This window comes from Filobasidium floriforme, assembly GCF_021052385.1.
Source record: "Filobasidium floriforme strain CBS 6241 chromosome Unknown HD553scaffold_16, whole genome shotgun sequence".
NCBI classification, from domain to species: Eukaryota; Fungi; Basidiomycota; class Tremellomycetes; order Filobasidiales; family Filobasidiaceae; genus Filobasidium; species Filobasidium floriforme.
The window spans coordinates 26,337-43,540 of NW_025763637.1; the positions used below are offsets into that span (position 1 = coordinate 26,337).

General features: G+C 51.8%; 6 protein-coding genes across 6 annotated transcripts; 2 read left to right on the forward strand and 4 right to left on the reverse strand.

Moving 5' to 3' along the window:
* Positions 1–353: 353 nt before the first annotated feature.
* On the forward strand, positions 354–3,016 carry HD553DRAFT_314239 (kinase-like domain-containing protein). Its single transcript, XM_046180330.1, has 8 exons — positions 354–374; positions 445–598; positions 665–1,115; positions 1,182–1,504; positions 1,562–1,741; positions 1,813–1,940; positions 2,000–2,139; positions 2,205–3,016. The coding sequence occupies exons 2-8, from the start codon at positions 454–456 to the stop codon at positions 2,935–2,937; spliced, it is 2,100 nt and encodes a 699-aa protein (XP_046035075.1). The 5' UTR covers positions 354–374; positions 445–453; the 3' UTR covers positions 2,938–3,016.
* Positions 3,017–7,792: 4,776 nt separating this feature from the next.
* On the reverse strand, positions 7,793–9,211 carry HD553DRAFT_343556 (uncharacterized protein; the record flags this gene model as incomplete). Its single annotated transcript, XM_046182887.1, has 2 exons — positions 7,793–8,368; positions 8,444–9,211. The coding sequence occupies 2 exons, from the start codon at positions 9,209–9,211 to the stop codon at positions 7,793–7,795; spliced, it is 1,344 nt and encodes a 447-aa protein (XP_046035076.1).
* A 661-nt stretch (positions 9,212–9,872) lies between these two features.
* Positions 9,873–12,276, forward strand: HD553DRAFT_297894 (galactose mutarotase-like protein). The gene is made up of 15 exons (XM_046178563.1): positions 9,873–10,201; positions 10,290–10,390; positions 10,478–10,497; positions 10,574–10,645; positions 10,748–10,855; positions 10,934–11,062; positions 11,141–11,180; positions 11,247–11,316; positions 11,381–11,386; positions 11,449–11,475; positions 11,535–11,561; positions 11,627–11,693; positions 11,753–11,863; positions 11,939–11,957; positions 12,023–12,276. The coding sequence occupies exons 1-15, from the start codon at positions 9,920–9,922 to the stop codon at positions 12,093–12,095; spliced, it is 1,152 nt and encodes a 383-aa protein (XP_046035077.1). The 5' UTR covers positions 9,873–9,919; the 3' UTR covers positions 12,096–12,276.
* Positions 12,277–12,685: 409 nt separating this feature from the next.
* HD553DRAFT_325033 (uncharacterized protein) lies at positions 12,686–13,905 on the reverse strand (the record flags this gene model as incomplete). The annotated part of the gene is made up of 5 exons (XM_046181555.1): positions 12,686–12,877; positions 12,945–13,366; positions 13,561–13,639; positions 13,695–13,737; positions 13,844–13,905. The coding sequence occupies 5 exons, from the start codon at positions 13,903–13,905 to the stop codon at positions 12,686–12,688; spliced, it is 798 nt and encodes a 265-aa protein (XP_046035078.1).
* Positions 13,906–14,481: 576 nt separating this feature from the next.
* HD553DRAFT_325034 (uncharacterized protein) lies at positions 14,482–15,277 on the reverse strand (the record flags this gene model as incomplete). The annotated part of the gene is made up of 2 exons (XM_046181556.1): positions 14,482–14,793; positions 14,876–15,277. 2 exons carry the CDS (start codon positions 15,275–15,277, stop codon positions 14,482–14,484), a joined length of 714 nt encoding a protein of 237 aa, XP_046035079.1.
* A 943-nt stretch (positions 15,278–16,220) lies between these two features.
* On the reverse strand, positions 16,221–17,067 carry HD553DRAFT_325035 (uncharacterized protein; the record flags this gene model as incomplete). Its single annotated transcript, XM_046181557.1, has 3 exons — positions 16,221–16,499; positions 16,584–16,787; positions 16,852–17,067. The coding sequence occupies 3 exons, from the start codon at positions 17,065–17,067 to the stop codon at positions 16,221–16,223; spliced, it is 699 nt and encodes a 232-aa protein (XP_046035080.1).
* Positions 17,068–17,204: the final 137 nt, after the last annotated feature.

The window sequence follows — 17,204 nt, forward strand, 5'->3', positions numbered from 1 at the left end:
CAAGATGAAGGACCCTGGAGCGACAGACCTGAGGCTGGCTCGCCCGACAAAGGCGGCGAAGAGAAACCGATTTATCGTCCTCGGAAACCGATTCTTGGACCTCTCGGTCTGTCAAAATCTTCTTTGAACACGTTTTGCGAGATGGCGACGATCGTATTGACCGACTTTGGGCGGTGTGAGTGCAAGGCCTCTGCTGGACCCGTGTTTCTTCCCTCAACGGTATTCTGACCCGGTCCGAGTTTTCGACAGCCCAATTTGTCGATGTCGAAAACGACAATGTCCCTCAATTTAACCCTGTCATTGCACCACCCGAGAACGTCCTAACAAAATCGAAAGCGTCCATTGCAGGAGACATTTGGGGTGTCGGAACGGTGGTAAGTACGAATGTGTCCAAAGGCTCCCTCGGCATGGCCGAACTCGAATTCTCTCCCGTCATCTTTCCAGATCGTCACGATGCTCTTGAATCGGCCGTTCTGGGTAAAAAATGCTATTCTCAAAGTTGATTGGTACTCGACCATTCGTCTGGTTATTGGTGATATTCCGAAAGATGTCCGGGGAACTTATGGGGACGCCACAATCAACATGATCGAACAGAAAAGTAAGTCAAAGCCTTGACCCGCCTCATAGGTATCGACCGCTGATGATCGCGTGACTTGTATAACAGTCAAATCCTCCTCCGGACCCCGACTCTCTTCCTGGTTAGCTAGTCGCCTTCCTGATGACCCCACGAAGGTCGCTAGCTGGGAAAGTTTCCTGAACTCGTGCATGGCATGGGATCCCGAGAGTCGCTCTTCCGCTGAGACGTTACTTTGTCATCAACTCTTCGCCGAGATCAACAAGGATTCTGCCGTACCAGCCGAGACGTGCAAAGCAGACGATCATCCGGTATCTGCCGAGCTCCTGGTACACATGTACACCTGTACTCAGTCCGAAGGAGCGCTTCCCTCGGAACGGATCGTCAGATGCGCTTGTCATCCAAGTAGATTCTTTGAGCCCAAGCCTAGAATCTCTTCATCGTACAAGCTACACGGCAGCGACTACACAGCAATCCGGAAGATTAAGGAGGATTTCCGTTCGAGCACTTGGTTATGCAAGAGCGAAAGCAAACCGAACGAGTAGGCCCAGACTGAACTTGGGGATCGTCACACCGCTGATCAACAGATTCGTTTCATTGTCACCAGTCACGTTGCCATCAAGATTCTCGTTAGAGATCGTGATCCCGCATCGAAAGAGCATCGACAGCAGGTACTTGTGCTCGACAGCATCGCGGCTCGGCTGAAGCAAGGACACAAAGCTGTTGACAATATCGTCAAGTTCTACAACACACTGCAGCTCGATGTTGACAGGACAGCCCTTGTCTTCGAGCCCTTGTCTTTGGACCTCGAAAGAATTGAGTACATCTCACGTCTTCAGATCTTGCCCGGCTGGTTCATCAAGAAATGTAATCGAGGTATACTTCGAGGGTTGGCGTTTCTACATGATGAGATGAAGGTCGTTCACGCCGGTGAGTTGTCTGATGACATGACTGGGACTGGGCACTGAAAGCGGTATAATCTTGCAGGATTGGAGGCACGCCATATTTCTTTTCGGCTGCCTGAACTGCAGTACCCCGCTGAACCCCCTATTGTGATCGACAAGGGAGAAGAGTCTGCGGGCCGCCTGGGGCGTTCGTTTCCACACATACCTTCTCCACGGCGCTTCTACGAAGAAGCGACCGTAGTTCTGTCTGACTTCGATCGATGTGAGCTCTCCATCCTGCTTAGTATCACATTGAAGATCTCAGGCTGATGACGTGACACTGGCATGGGATAGCCGCTTTCATCGGGTCACAAAGCGATACGGCGGTTGATGTCCATTGCTCAGCGACACCTCCCGAGATGGTTCTGGCCAGAGGGATCAGATACGGGACTAGTGGTGACATCTGGCAAGTGGGCGTGCTGGTACGGTCTGTGACTGGAGCATTTATAAGCAGGACACGGGCTGACTCGTCGCCACGCAGACTCTCAGCATGCTCGGTTATGGTGGTGCTATCAGCGATCTCGCTTCCATTTCTCAATGGTACAGATGCTTCACCGAGTATCTAGGAGAAGTTCCCGAAGATGTAGTGGAGCGCTATGGTGACATCGCTCGACGATTGCAGTCTGCCTGTAAGTACGATAGTTCTAATTTAGCCACGTCAACATTGTCTATCGCGTTCACCCGAGGCTTACAACGACCCCTGCACGTGTCACTTACAAAGTTGCGAACGGAAACGTTACGCATAAAGACTTGGCTGATCAATTGTATCGACGGGGATCGATCAAAGAAGAAGCAGTCGAATGGGACCGATTCCTACGACGCTGCTTAGCGTGGTTTCCGGAGGATCGCCCTTCGGCGGCGGAGCTTCAACTGGATCACATCTTCACCGGCGCATTCTACCGCTATCCTTCCTCCTCAAACGATGCTGAGCCGAGTGGCACAGATGAAGCGCTTCACGCTTCGAAGGAGGAAGAGATGAACTGGTACACCTTCGGTTGCGATCTCGATGATTTGCATCAACCGTTTGATGGCAGCATCCGCCTCAAACTCAATCCGCCCGCACGTCCCCTTGATGACTCTCGCCTATTGGCGCGCATCGACAACGACTTGTTCCAGCTGCACGAACAAACGAGCTCCTTCGTGGCCCTCGAGGTGGTCGAGAGTGACGCTACGATCCAGAAAACGACTACTTCCACCACCCCCTTGGTGGTCGAAATTGATTTCGAAACTTACGATCACGACAAAGATTACAACGACGATTCGGAGAAGATTGACGGCAAAGACGACAATAACAACAAGCATGACGAACAGAAGCAGCAAGCACAGAATGAAGACCAAGATCAAGATCAAGACCAAGACCAAGAAAATGAACATGATGAGACGGAATGTAATGTAACGGCAATGACCGTCGAGCTGTAAGCTACAAGAAGCAAGAAGTCATGGACCCATCCACGCGTGTCAGACGCCGGACGATATACGATGAGGGCCCGGTCGCGAGTTCTATCTAGATTATAATTATTTTCTCACGAGTATCTGCGCGCAGATAGCGCGCTAGCGAGGTCGGATAGTTTGCCGTGGGTGATCGCGAGTTCTATCTGTTTGCATTGTTTGCCTCCGCGCGGATACAAATAGCAGCCACGTCATCACGTGATATCTCAGACGATGTGTGTTTCATCTCCATAGCAAAGGTCTTGCCGAATTCTGCAGAATTCGGGGAACGGGTGAATCAGAACTCTTTGACAAAGACATCAGCCGAAGTTCACCGAATTCGGCGATCGTTCGTAGAATGGCATGGCATAAAAAAAAGAAACCAGCCTCGTATATACAATCCCTACCACATATCTACCGTATAATAACGGGCGAAGTCTTGATCTATAAAAACCCCTACCTGAACAGAGACTTCGCGAGAGAAATCAGGTAGTAAGGGACCCTATGCATTGAGCGGGGGTCTACCAAGAGGCAACTTAGTCGGAGTCGCTGGAGCTCTCGTCTTCCGAAGAAGACGAAGAGTCCGACGAGTCCGAGTCGGAGGTCTCTTCCTTGGGGGGCGCGGCCTTGATCGCCTTCTTCTTGCCCGATCCCGATCCCGAGGCGACCGGCTCGTCGATGTCCATGTCGTCATCGTAGTCCTCGACGGTCGCTCGCTGGTCGGGAGCAGCGATGGCCTTGCGCTTCTGAGGGGTGCTGGGCAAGTTGTCGAAGGCCGCGTCGAGGACGGCCTGGGTTTCGACGTCTTTGCGGCGGGGAGCCTTCATGCCCTGCTCGACTTCTCGGGCAACCTGCTCGCCTCGACTCTCATTCAACAGCCCGATCATCGATTTGCCGCTCTTGGAGGTTGCGTCGATCTTGGCTTGCTGAATCTCGAAGTAACGGTTCAGCGAGTCGTGGAGACCGGGGATACCGACGTCGGAGGCCTTGAGAATGTCGGTGACAGCCTGTACGAATTTTTCCGAATTCGGTCAGTCACGGATCGCGGAATCACTGGTTTGAATCAGAGAAAAACTCACCGCCATCATGTCGATAGCAATCGTCAACCCCTTCTTGCCCTTGACCTTCTTGCGAATCTTCTTGCCGATAGTTTGCAAGGTCTTCGCAGCACCGATGACGTGCTGGTTGACGAAGGCGCGCTGCATCTCCTTGAAGTCGCAAGCCTTGCCGCGATCAGCGCAGGCGGTGCAGGCGGTGAAGGGCCTTGTGGCGAAGCATCGCTGCTCCGGGTCATCCTTCTTCTTCCTGGCGCAGGGGGTGCACATGATGTGTTCGAACTCGACAACTGCTTTGCCCCCCTCCTTCGCGGTTCGAATGCTTCGTTCCTGAAGAGAGAAGCAATCGTACCGGTGTCAGTGATCAATGCAAAAGACGCAGGACTCTGCCGAATTCGGCTGAATTCGGTAAGCGCCAACTCACCTCTCCGGTATAGACGCCGACGTCGTAGCCCGTTTGAGCGTTGAAGGTCTTATCGAAGTCGATCCCTCGGGCGAGCCAGAAATTTCGTCGGGCCGCAGTCATGTCGGGGGACGAACGAGGTCCCATCAAGCCGATACTCTTGGCCATGGCGTTCTTCTCCTTTTCGTTCGACATCTGGGCAGCCTCTTCGAGTCTCGCAAGAGCTCCTACCCAGTCGTAACCTTTCGTAAAGATCTATCGTTTGCGAATGAAGTTAGTACCACGATGAGGATGTGTAAAAGAGAGAGCACAGACTTACACAAACCTTGACGGGGTTCTTCCCGTCAATGATCCAGGCATCCTCGAGGTTTTTAGACGGGAAGTCGGCGACGAGGGCCTTGACGTCGTCGTCGCTCTAAACGCATAGGGAAGGAAGGAATTAGTATCATGTTCAAGCTGAAATGGAGCGAAAGATGGATAACTCACAGGGACAAGCTCCTCCACCTCCTTCTTCACCTCCCGCGCCATCTTCTCGGCCTTCCTCCTCCTCTTCTTCTCGGCCTTGGCCTTCGCCTTGGCGTTGGCCTCCGGCTCCTCGGTCGAGGAAAGCTGACGAAGTTTGCAGAATTCGTAAGCGCAAACCGATCACTCTCTAACAGGAATAACTCACCTCGATGACCTCCGCCTGCTTCGCCTTGGCCTTGTCCTTGCGTTTGTTCTTTGGAGGGATCTGCCGAAGTTTGCAGAATTCGGTAAGCCTTCGATTCCGACTTTGAAGCTAGCAAACACCCCAACTTACAGGCTCATCAATCTTCTCGGTCTTGACGATCACGTCGTCGTCATCGGGGATGGGAGAGATACGAGCTCCTTGGTTGTCGTCGGGGATGGGGGAGATGCGAGCTCCTTGGTTGACGGCGTCCCGTTCGGCTTGCTCTTGGGCGAGGCGAGTTTCCGCTGCAAGTCGCTCCTTGGTAAGGATCTTTTCAAACTTAGCCGTCTTGAGAGACTTGCCGATGGCCTTCTGGACGTCCCGTTCTTCTTCCTCTTGGGTCTGAGCAAACTACCGAATTCGGCAAAATTCGGGAGAGTCAGTCGTTTACTCGGCAAAGAACGAAAGACAGGAGGGGAACAACCGACGGTGAAAGGAAGAAGGATCACGATCGTATCGTACTCACTCTCAGGTTCGGAAGAGTCGACTGACGACCCCCTTCCCCCCTCTGCATCCTATCCCACTCCTCCTGAGCGCCAGCGGGAGCTCCAGCTCCGGGACGAGACACGAATCGCCCAAGGGCGTTCCGAGAAGTACGATTGGCGGGGTTGGCGGGGTTGGTGCGTTTAGAGGAGGAGGATTTGGCGGGACGTTCAGGGGCCATGTTGTTATCAAGACGAGGATTAAGTAAAGTTGGGAAGAGAGATAGAGTCGGAGAGATAGAGTTGAGAGTGAAGAGAGGAAAAGAGAAAAGGACGATGAGGGGGGGGGAAGGGGGGATGTGAATTGATCGTGTGTATATACCTTCCTCACTGGCTGAGCAGACGCGACGTGTTTTTTTCTTTGTTTTGATGGAGTCATACGCGTCGACGTGGCTGTTGTTGTTGTTTGATGAACAGGAACAATCCAAAGGACCCTCTTCTCGAAGTCTCTGCGTTTTCTGCGTTGGAACTGAAGAGGTCCTTTGGTGATATTGATGGCAACAGCGTCGTCAAGCAGCGACGATCAAGGGATGAAACGGTCGCTCAAACGCGCGTCGGGTGCAAATACGGAGGCAAATAGGTCCTTGACGTCATCTCGATTTCCATCTGCGATTTGACGACAAGCATATCGTTGTTGTCGTCGATACATGCGTTGTTGTGCTCAGCCGAATTCTGTAGACTTCGGCACAAGGTCACCCTGCAACATGTCAGATAACTCGAGTAGAGATAGGGACTTTGTTGTCCAATTTATCAGCCTCGTGTTGCTGTGCAATCGACAGCAACGAAACCAGAAACAAAACCCTTCACGAACACGGCTGGCCTACTCCACATCCAGGTTCTCTGGACAAATGAGATTGATGGAGGCTCTTAATAACCGAGCACGATGCATGAATGCGTTTGGCATGAGTCCTTCTGCCATGCGACTGCTCGCGAGCAAACTTGGAGCAGCTGGGAGGTCGTTGGCGACACAACGCGTGGGCTCGCAAGAAACGTTGGCCATCGCTCTGCATGCATTGAGGCATGGCACAGGTCACCGGCAGACAGGCTTAGAGTTCAACAGAAGCTTGGCAGCGGTGTCCAGGTGAGTGAGTAAATTTGTACGAATTCGGTCGAGTTCGGCTGAATGTGCATCATGTGTTCTCAATCTTTCAGGTGAGCCGAGATGAGGGTCGTAACCGAATTCGGCCGAATTCGGCTGATCATTTCATTAATAGAGCTGTTGATGTCACGGTGACTGCCCTCGCCACCGACCCATTCTACAGCGAGATGGTGCGCTTTCCTCGTCCAAACCAATTGCCTCATCGTAAATTCGCCCGGAGCAGGAAGCTCGGGGCATTTCAACAGGCTTGCGGCGCTATCGATGGCACCCTCATCACTGCGCATCCTCCAAGCCATAGAGAGGGTAATTTCCGAGATCGCAAAGGTGGTCTCTCATGGAACGTCCTCGGTATATGCGATTTAGATCGTCGGCTTTGTTACGTGAACGCTGGCTGGGAAGGTCCTGAGCCGGATATCAGCATCTGGTACGATTGTCTTCGCCACGAAGACGTTCCAATTCCGCAAGGGTATTATCTACTCGGAGATGCAGGATTCACTCTTCGATGCCAGGTACTCACGCCCTACAATGGGACAGCATACCACCTTGCCGCATGGAAGCGATCCAGACGACAGCCAGCGACTAGGGAGGAGGTGTACAATCACCAACATTCCAGTCTCCGCATGCCCATTGAACAGGTTTGGGGTATCATGAAAGCGAGGTTCAAGGCATTGCGAGCCGGAACGTACTATGCCCCGGCTAAGCAAGTGCAAGTCATCTATGCACTTTGCGCACTGCAGAACTTCATGTCTGACAACAAAGACGACTGCGAGCCAGTACCAGACGATCAGGATCTTCTCTCTGGGGTAGGGTTGGATCCAGACGAACCCGTTGCCCGGAGGGAAAGGAACGATCCAGATGCTCGCAGTGATCCTATGGTTGCACTGCGAGAAAAGATTGCGGATGACAACTTCGCTCGATGGGAGGTCATTCCTGCCACCCAACCGGAATGAGTGCAAGAGGGCTGCCGAATTGGGCAGAATTCGTAGGTGAGCACATTCGCAAGTGTCTAGCTCCTAGCTCTCATTTGACAGACGTTTCATTGATACACCGAATTCGGCAGAATTCGGGAGCACGGTGGATAATTACAAACACAAAAACTCAGCCCTGTAGATCTTCCAAGACTGCTTGTAGCAACTCCCGGCGGTCTTCTTCGGATTGATGGGCATAAGACTCGGCCAGCGTACGGTCTTTGGCGAGACGGAGGCGAAGTTTCCGAGCGTCGACCACGCTGATTTCCATGGCTGCGATATCCTCCTTGAGCAAAGCGGAACCACGAGTCAAGATCTGCGAAGTTGCTTGCTGAGTGACTGATGCCAGCTGTTCAACAAACGTCTTGCCAAGGGAAGCAAAGTCGGGCTGATCCTCATCGCGTCGGCGATTGCTCATCGAAGCAATTGATCCAGCGGAAGACGATCCACCCCTGCCCCGGCTCCTGCTGCTGTGGGGACGTTGGGGAGTACCCTGCGGCTGACTGTTCGCTTCACCTTCGCTGGCCGAATCTTCGGCGTCTGCGGCAGCGGCAGGAGGGTCGGGTTGGGATGGGAGAGGAGCTCCACCGCGGAAGGCAAAATCACCCGTAGCTCCATGACCTTCACGGATGATCTTCCACTTGGGGTAGAGCCGCCATCCATTGTCTCGCAGACGTCTGATTTGAGACACGGTTGGGGTCCCGACCTGTGTGACGATGTTTGAATGGGATCAGCTTGTGTTGCCGAATTCTGCAGAATTCGGCTGCGATCTTCAGCTCACCCAGTGCTTGACGTAGTCTTCGAACGCCTCGTCATCAACAAGGGGACGATGCAGCTGGTGATCCCAACCCCAGCCCGACCTCTTCCTCATCCGCTCGAGAGGCTTGTAGAATTCTGCCGTCAAGATTCCTGTCTTGTTCTTAACCTTGATACCATCCAATCTCCCATTGGGCGTGGGGTCGGTTCGAGCGTCCATCGCTTCATTGATCAGGTTGGCAATCTTGGAGAATACGGGCATGCCCATGGTGACCTTGTTGCGTGTGACCTTCACCTCCGCAACAAGGAGGTCGGCAAGGAGATCCTCCATCCACTCATACCAGCGAACGTTCTGGTTGGCAGGAGGGTTGCCAGGAGCAGAGGTAGGAGTTGCAGCCTGGGCCGGAAGGATAGCAGGGGCGGCGGGCAGGCTAGGTAAAGCGTTGATCGAAGTCAAGACGGGAGAGTCCAATGGACTCATGTCCCGAGTTCCGCCGAATTCGGCAGTCTGCGGGTGTCCTTGGGTGCTTGGAGCCACCAAGGTGCCTGCAGGGCCTGCGAGGTAACCTCGAGGACCTTCGCCGATTGGCGAAGGGTACGGGTACTGGCCGTGGTGATGATTCGGATGAGGGAGAGGTTGCTGAAACGTCCTAAAATCAGACAGAGAGGCGTAGTACTCCCTCTCGTGCTGACTCCAATCCCGTTGCACATGATGTTGCTGTTGCTGTTGCTGTTGCTGTTGCGGCTGCTGCTGCTGCTGATGGGGATGGTGATGGTGATGGTATTCAGACATGGTTGATGATCCGCTCAACGATTCAAATTCGGCATAGCGATCATCTCAGTAGTACAACATAGTATCTGGAGTTGATCAGGTCGGTGCCGAATTCTGCAGAATTCGGCAGTCTGCAGTCGACCGTCGACCGCTCTCCGCCACGTGCGTCAAAAAAGCGGCTCGATAGGGGCTAGAATGTTTGCTAGCACAGATTGTTGCAGATAGTTTTACGGCATAGTAGCAGGATAGAACTCGAGATCACCCCAGATTGTCGGGGATTTCGGTGAATTCCGGCAGATTTTATGAGATGGCTGGTCCGATGGGCTATACCATTGCAAATTCGCTTCCGCAACCATCTATCTTTTAGCTAGCTAGAACTGACGATCGGGCCCTGAATTTACGCAAGTCGCATGACTGAAACATCATCCCATTGACCCCGTTTGCGCCAATACGCCTCGGGAATAGCACACACATGGGGCTGACCCCAGGCCCCATTACCCCTTGGGGAAAGTTGAAGGCCCCCCTCGGTGATCGGACTAATTGCGGATCATTTACCGGTCATCGTGCTCGGGGTTGTCCGAGCGCGCTAAGGTGGATGGAGGATGGTCGAGCATGACGATTCTTTGCGCCTGGGAATAATCAGGCATATATACGCTGTGAGCGCAACGTATGCAAGTCCATACCTACGCCGACCTTGACCATCTTCATCGTTGCGGTAATTTACGTATAATGTTCAACTTCAAAATCACCTCCACTCTAGCCGCCCTGGCCGCCCTTACCGGCACCCTAGCGCAGAACCCAACCTGGACCAACTCTTTGCACGGTCCCTTCACCCCGATCTCCCTGAACGCTACCGACGGCTCCATCTCCGCCGCCTTCGTCCCCCACGGAGCTGCCATCACCGAGCTCTGGGTGAAAGATCGGAACGGGACCAAGAGGGATATCACGCTGGGGTACGATAATAGGACTTTGTACGCTGATGATCCTAGTCATCCGAATTTCGGACCTATCGTGAGTCGGGATTCTCGAGATCTTGAAGCTAGGACTGCGCCTCGACTTTTACGGGTTTGGGTATTGAGCTTTCGAAATACTTTCATAGGTCGGAAGATATGCCAACAGGATTAAGAATAACACCTATACCGACCCGGAGACGAACACGACCTACTACAGCGAGGCCAACGAGAACAATGGGTTGGATACGTGAGTTCTTCCCCCGACCATCGTTCTGTATCAATTCGTTAACCTTGCGTGTATCGTGTTGTATTGCATTGCGGTGGGATGCTCCAGCTTGCACGGGGGACCTTACGGTAAGCCCGTTCTCGACCTCATTCCCGTGAATTTTACTGATCGTGTAAAGTATATTGTGTGAACTCGGAATGGAAGGCTGGAGCTGGCGCGTATGGACCGTATCGAACGTGACCAACTCGTCCGTCTCGTTCACCTTCTACGACCCTGGTTAGTCTTCCTCTCCCACCCTTCCCCACAATAACCCTCCACCATGGCGAACAAAGAGAAAACATAGAGAAGCTGATGGGATGATCCTTCGCCGTTCCATAGAACTGGTCGGCGGGTTCCCCGGTAGCGTCCTCGCCGAGCTGACCTACTCGCTCTTACCCGGTGGAGTATGGGATATCGTCCTCAACGCCAATGCCTCATCTAGGACCCGTAAGTCCCAACCTTTTAACCCTTGGCTATCTCCCGCTTGCCTCTTACTTCGCATCCTGGGTTTTCGACTCACTGTAGCGCTCTTGTTGAGTTCGCACGTCTACTGGAACCTAGACGGCTACGCCGGAGGGAACGCTACGGACGCGGTCAAGGAGTGGGAGCTGGTCATGCCTTATGCCGATCAGGTCGTTGCGACCGATACCATCCGTGAGTGGCGTTGCATCATTCGTCGGATCTAGGTGCGGAAGGTGAGGGGGTGGTAAGCTGATCCGTGACGCCGAGTAGTGATCCCGACTGGCGAGTTTATCAACGTTACCGATACTGCGTAAGTCTTCGAGCGTTGATCAACAAGATGTGAGCGGGACACTGAGATAGCTTTACCGTTCCGCAGATACAACTTTTTGGAGAGGCGACCGATCGGTTCGATGTGGAATGAGACGTTAGGATACCCTGGACTCGGAGTGAGTAATGGTCGTATCATTTGTTTTACTAGTTCCGTACTGATACATCCCTCGATTCTCATAGGGCTACGTAAGTGTTCTACGGATAAACCGTTTCGATCGACACGGCTCATGTGTTGCCTTGAAATGTAGGGCTACGATACTTGCTGGAGGAACAACGTATGTCCATATCATACTCGCAAGCTTTTAAGATCGTAATTGACCTGCTTCTCGTATAGGCTTCCATTTCCGATAATACAACTGTCGTAAGTTCCCGCTAGCGCTTGGAACCGACAAGAAAGCTGAAGCTAATCATGATGTACGACCGCAGCTCGAGGCTTCCTCTCCGAACTCTGGAATCAAAATGTCGGTAGCGACAAATCAAGAAGCTATCCAAGGTCAGTGCAGCTATCCCGATTGCCAACCGACACATTCGCTGATCAGGCGCGTATCTCAGTCTACACCTGCGGTGGCCAGAACGGTACCATCCCCGTCAAGAAGTCCCAAGGAAGCGGCTTCTACGAGAAAAACAGCTGTATGGTCGTCGAGATGGAAGGCGTCATCGATGGTGAGTCCCGCAACAAGTGATTCATGGCCATGCGTCATGCTGCTTCAAAGAGCTGAAGGTTCGTTTCGATCCCAGCCATCAACAACCCGGAATGGTAGGTCGCGCCAGGTTTTGCCATCGGTAACACCATAGCTTATCGTGTCTTCATGCAATTCACAGGGACATTGACCAGTGGTACTCCCCCGAGAGGCCTTACGAATGGCGGGCCACTTACACTTTCTCTAGCGAGTGACCGGCATCCCCTGGTAAAAAGCCCCCAAGCTAGCAGTGAGATCGCAAAGAGAAAGCGTCCCGAAACTTGTATGACAATACACCTAACCGAATTGCACCATGATACTGTGAGGTATAGTATCACGCTCAGCAAAGAGCCCTCCTTGTGTAAGAGCAAATAGGGCATCCTGACTATACTGCCCATGATCTTTGAGCCCAAATTTTTCCAACCCAGTGTTCCACCGTACGGGCCTTCGTGTTACCGGCGCAAAGTAGGTATACTCGAACGATTCGTATGCAGCTGATCAGTCTCGAAGACCCGAATGGCTCGCGATTTCGCTTTGCTGAGTGGTCGAAATTCTATAGAGTCACGAATTTTTTTCTTGGATCATCATATCTCGATGGGCTCGGACGATCACAATGTCACCTGATCATGTTTCGACGCCTCCTGGCAGTCAACATTATTACATGGTATCTGGATGGACACTGGTGACACAACGACAAACACCTTGAAGACTGCCGAATCCATCATTCCCTAAAGCTCTCGACCCCCAAAAATAATTGACCGAGACACTCCGAGACAGCCCTAGCTTTACACCTTCACAAGAATCGCTAGAAGTCTGAACACGCCTGAGATCCTCTTGGACCGTCCAAGGTTCCTGCTCCGGTCGAGGCTCCACTAGATTCTGAAGGATCGGCTCGATCATGCGTGTTGACTGAGGAGTCTGCTTTCAAAGACTCTTCTCTCAAAGAGGCAGCCGTCGTCTGCTCCCTCTCATAAGCAATAAAAACCGGTAGCATTGCCTATGTAACGCCCAAGCAACGCAGGTGAGAATTCCTGAAGTATCGCCTGCTGCACTATATCACTCACCTCGAAGAGGCGTTTCTGAAGATCGCCGTTCTGGATCCACCAGTACCTCCGTCGATCCGGTTTCAGGTCAGAGTATATCCACTGCGGCATGTCTCGTTCCTTTTTGGCAAATGCTGCGTTGACATCGGAGAGATGCATGGGATTCACCTGGAAATCTACCATCGGAAACTTCCATGAGATTACGCATGTGTATATTTCGGTATGGCTGTCTAAAACCCATTCGTGGTCCTGATGATATAGCTTCCCTTCCAGGTTCTGTTCGAGTCGGAATGACTTCTTTTCAAGCAACTCGATTTTTGTGAGTTCCCGAGATTCAGCGTGATAAGCGGCGTGCATTTTTTGCCCTTTTTGACTTTGGCTAATACGGTAAGTGATGGGAGATTTCGAACAAACGCCGGATTTCCACGGGTATTCCAGATCACCTATAAGTATGACTGAGTCATACCCCTGAGAAGCATATCTTGCCCCTTGCTATTCTGTTTGGTGAAAGGAAGCATCGCCGAAGGCGTTTACCAATCTCAAGTACGATAAAGGGGATTAGCTAGCTGAGCAGAGGGGGCAGGGGAATGCTCCGCTAGGTCAAGAACTCCATCGGTGTGAACTCCTTTGTAGTTACCCCGAAACCACTCTTCAAGTATCAGGCGACTGTTTTCGGTGAAACGCTCGATAACCGCAGCCATCCTCTCTTCTACAAGCTAGTCACATCTGATCAATATGTTCAGACTTGGCCTGCATCCGATCAAGCAGTACCGTAACGGCGATTCGACCTTGAAGCTGCACAATTGACAAAGACCTACATGGTTTAAGAGTTCAGCACGCCATGATCAGACGACAGTATTTCAGTATGTACGTCTTCATACGACATGACTTTGGCTACGAGCGCGATGTGAACCGCTCACATAAGCGCGACCGGTGCCGAATTGGCGAATTTACCACAACATCCATCGATGCTCTCACGCATGATAACCCATATCAGTAAGTAGTTCAGTTGACATGTTGGAGGTCGAAGCTGTGGTCAAGAAGTGGAAGACGGACCCAAAGATTTTGACGATGGTAAAAGTCAAAAATCTGTATTTGTCCAGCGTGAAGCAAGATAAATTTGCCTAATCATATTACCGTTTCGCAACAGACATTTCCCGTCCTCGTAGCAAGGCGAAGGAGCGATCTGATCAATATTGTCTCCTTCAAACTTGTGGGCTCATACGGTTTCACGGCTCGTCTCTCAGCAAGTCACATCATACCGAGTTTAAGCCTTACCTGTCGTCCATCTTACTCGGACGAGAGATTGGGCTTATCAGTCTCCGTTCTGTCTTTAGGAAACAAGTGAATAGCCTTCGTTCCTCGCGCTATCACGTGGTATTGATATCGAAACCTATAGCCAAGGTAATCGCGGCACAGTAGTCTCAGGAATAGCGCCAACTTTTTTGAAATACTGGTATACAACAAGACAATCTGATTGACAACAAACCATCCAAGTCCGCAAAGAGGGCTAAGCAACCGCTTAGGAGCGCAAAGATCTTCCAGGACTGGACCTGCGCTAGACCCCGCGAGACCTTTTCCATCGGCTCCTCAAGCCAGAAAAACAACCGTTGGACTGGCTTGATTTGCTGTTGGACGTTTCCGCAGAGGCCGTCATGTAGGTACCGTCTGGCTGATCCGTTCCGATTGACATCTGCTGTAAGGCTGCGAAAGCGGCGCTGTTTGACTGCGAACCGCACTCCCGTGTAAGGCGGTCGACCACGTCGCTTTCATTCGTAGAGAAGCCGGATGTGGCGAAGAGGAGGTCGAGCTTCTCAGGGAAGGCGATTGTTGCCACATCCAGAGCTGCCGTCCATTTGGGTAAAGGAGCCTAGGGGTATGTAAATCGGTGTTTCTTGAGCTTTCTATATCCTTCGGAGATACACCTCAGCCTCGAGGTTATAAGGACTCACATAACCGTGGGCCAGGCGGCAATCCTCGTTCTGTTTGCGGTAGAATCTGAGGTTCTCCGGTTCCCTCTCATCTACAGCCGAGTAGAACCACTGCGGCATGTCCTCGTTCATAGAAGCAAATACAAAGTTGACATTCTGGCGAGTCCGAACCTCCAGCGAGCCGCTGCCAGTGAATGTACCGGCAACCCGCGCTTTGAACACACTTGAACATATATTTGTACCCTCCAGAAACCATTCGTAATACTTCCTCTGCTTTCCGAGTTTGATACAGAATTTCTTCCTCTTGATCGATGCGATCATGTCCTTGTCATCAGTCGGCGATGCGTTGAGCTCAAGAATCGGCTGAAGCGAAATCTCGTAGCTGGGAGGAGGATCAGAGGGATAACCTTGCTGAGACGCCATGGTTCCCAAGAACTATCGTTTTGGGTTTGTCGACCGGAATGGGAGTCCACGAACGATTGCAGCCAGGTTCAAGGCTTACTTGGAGACCAGGTATTATATGCTTACTGGGAAGCACGATGAGCTCCTTGTCGTTTCAGACCATGTAAGGAGAGCAATATTGCTAACATCCTGCACCACGTAATGTCGACTTCGCTCGCCATCGCCTCCTATACTGTAGCCTGGGCAGCGTATGGCATGCAGCTGAGCAAGAGGGCTCTATCTGTCATGATTGAATGGCGCCGGCGACTCCTTTGTTGTTTCTCCTCGACCCTCCAGAGCTAGGCGACACTTGGCCTCGTGCCGATTATCTGGTAAGTCGTATTCCGTACCAGACAGAGTCAGCTGGTGAGCCGTTTGGACACCTGGCCTACACGTGTTCGGGCAACCGGTGGTCACCTGCACAGAAAGCTATAGACCGACGCGAATGAGAGGAGGATAGGTTCCCAGCACGTCAGCACTCGGAACTTCATATCTTACGGTGACCGTTGCTGCGCCTGGCGCACACGTCGTCAGCTGATGACCTGATGGTAATTGCAAGCGCGTAAGGATCCGTCTCTGATAACACGTGGCAACGTTTCAGGTTTCAAGGTGGCAAATGCAAGCTCGACGCTCACATCTTGGGACATGACGGCCCACGCTAGATTTTCAACTGTATGATGTGTTCTCAATCACGCCTTGAGTCAGTTCGGAGGACTCTTCAGGGATGTCATGTATATCATCCTAAATTTCAAAAAGAAAGCTAATGGTACAATGCCGTTGCCCTCGAAATGTCGAACGTAAACAAGAGACAACGAGAAGCAGAGCTATACTGTCCGTTACGCCTTTTCAAATGTCGCAAAACTGTACAAATACGCCGATTGATCATTCGGTCCTTCCATGCTATCTTCAATCCCCCGTCTTCATTTTAGCGGACTGCGTGGTCGACGTGAAAATCGTCAGAAACAGGTAATTGCTTGCTTCCAAGCTTAATGCGGCCGCGGCTGAAGTACGAGCGAATAGAACATAGTCCAGATGTGGCGATATCCGTATCATCAGCCCTTGCTGATATACGCGTTGCCGCCGGTGACGCGCAAGAAGCATCATGAGATACCCAATCGAACCTCTCGTGGGGAAGCGAGCCATTGCGCAACCAATCCTTCGCATCGCACGTAGAAATGTGATAGGGGTACTGATCGAATTTTTCCTGTTCACACCATTGTGCATGGGATTCAGCCACTCGAATGGTCCGTGTTTGACCCTCTTGAGTCCCTAAGCCATCACGACTTACGTATCTATTCCCGCAGCGGCGTCGTTCGTTGTGCAATCTCCAAAGGTTCTTTTCACGGTTAGACTTAATGCGTGTGTATACCCACCCTGGCATGTCGTCTTGCTGTTCCCTATCAGCGAAGGCACTGCTGATGGTTTCCACATGTACCACTTCTTTGTGGCTGTATCGATCATGAAGCATCGTCGTCAGACCGCTAGGAAACCCCTTGACAACGAACGGTCAAGCGGAATATTTGACCGCATGCTGATGCCGAATCCCATCTGCATACCTGAGTCTCCCCATTGTTGTCTCTTACGTAGTCGTTGACGATCTCGAAGTCTGAGGTTTTGAACAGGTCGGCAAAATAATATTGATTCGCAGGATCGACCAAGGGTTTGAAGCAGTAAGTCTGACGACCATCTTTCCCAAACAGAATCCGCCCAAGCAGTGACAATTTGAACGTCGAGACGGTCTCTTCGCCTGAGGAAGTCTGATCGTTAATCATCTCGTAAGACGTTTGGTATTGCTGAAGCGATATCGGTAAGGGGATACTCGTAAAGGCCACTTATATCCAAGGTTGAGGTGGTAAATTTATACACTTGGCAAGTCAAGGACAATGTGAAGAGATACCGATTTGATCAA

Excerpts from the sequence above, each read along its gene's own strand:
- HD553DRAFT_314239 (XM_046180330.1), top strand. The coding sequence starts at position 454 with ATGCTCTTGAATCGGCCGTTCTGGGTAAAAAATGCTATTCTCAAAGTT. Across the intron at positions 599-664 it reads CAACATGATCGAACAGAAAA|TCAAATCCTCCTCCGGACCC; the intron begins GTAAGTCAAAGC and ends CTTGTATAACAG. Across the intron at positions 1,742-1,812 it reads TCTGTCTGACTTCGATCGAT|CCGCTTTCATCGGGTCACAA; the intron begins GTGAGCTCTCCA and ends GGCATGGGATAG.
- HD553DRAFT_297894 (XM_046178563.1), top strand. The coding sequence starts at position 9,920 with ATGTTCAACTTCAAAATCACCTCCACTCTAGCCGCCCTGGCCGCCCTT. Across the intron at positions 10,391-10,477 it reads GAGAACAATGGGTTGGATAC|CTTGCACGGGGGACCTTACG; the intron begins GTGAGTTCTTCC and ends GGGATGCTCCAG. Across the intron at positions 11,476-11,534 it reads ATACTTGCTGGAGGAACAAC|GCTTCCATTTCCGATAATAC; the intron begins GTATGTCCATAT and ends CTTCTCGTATAG.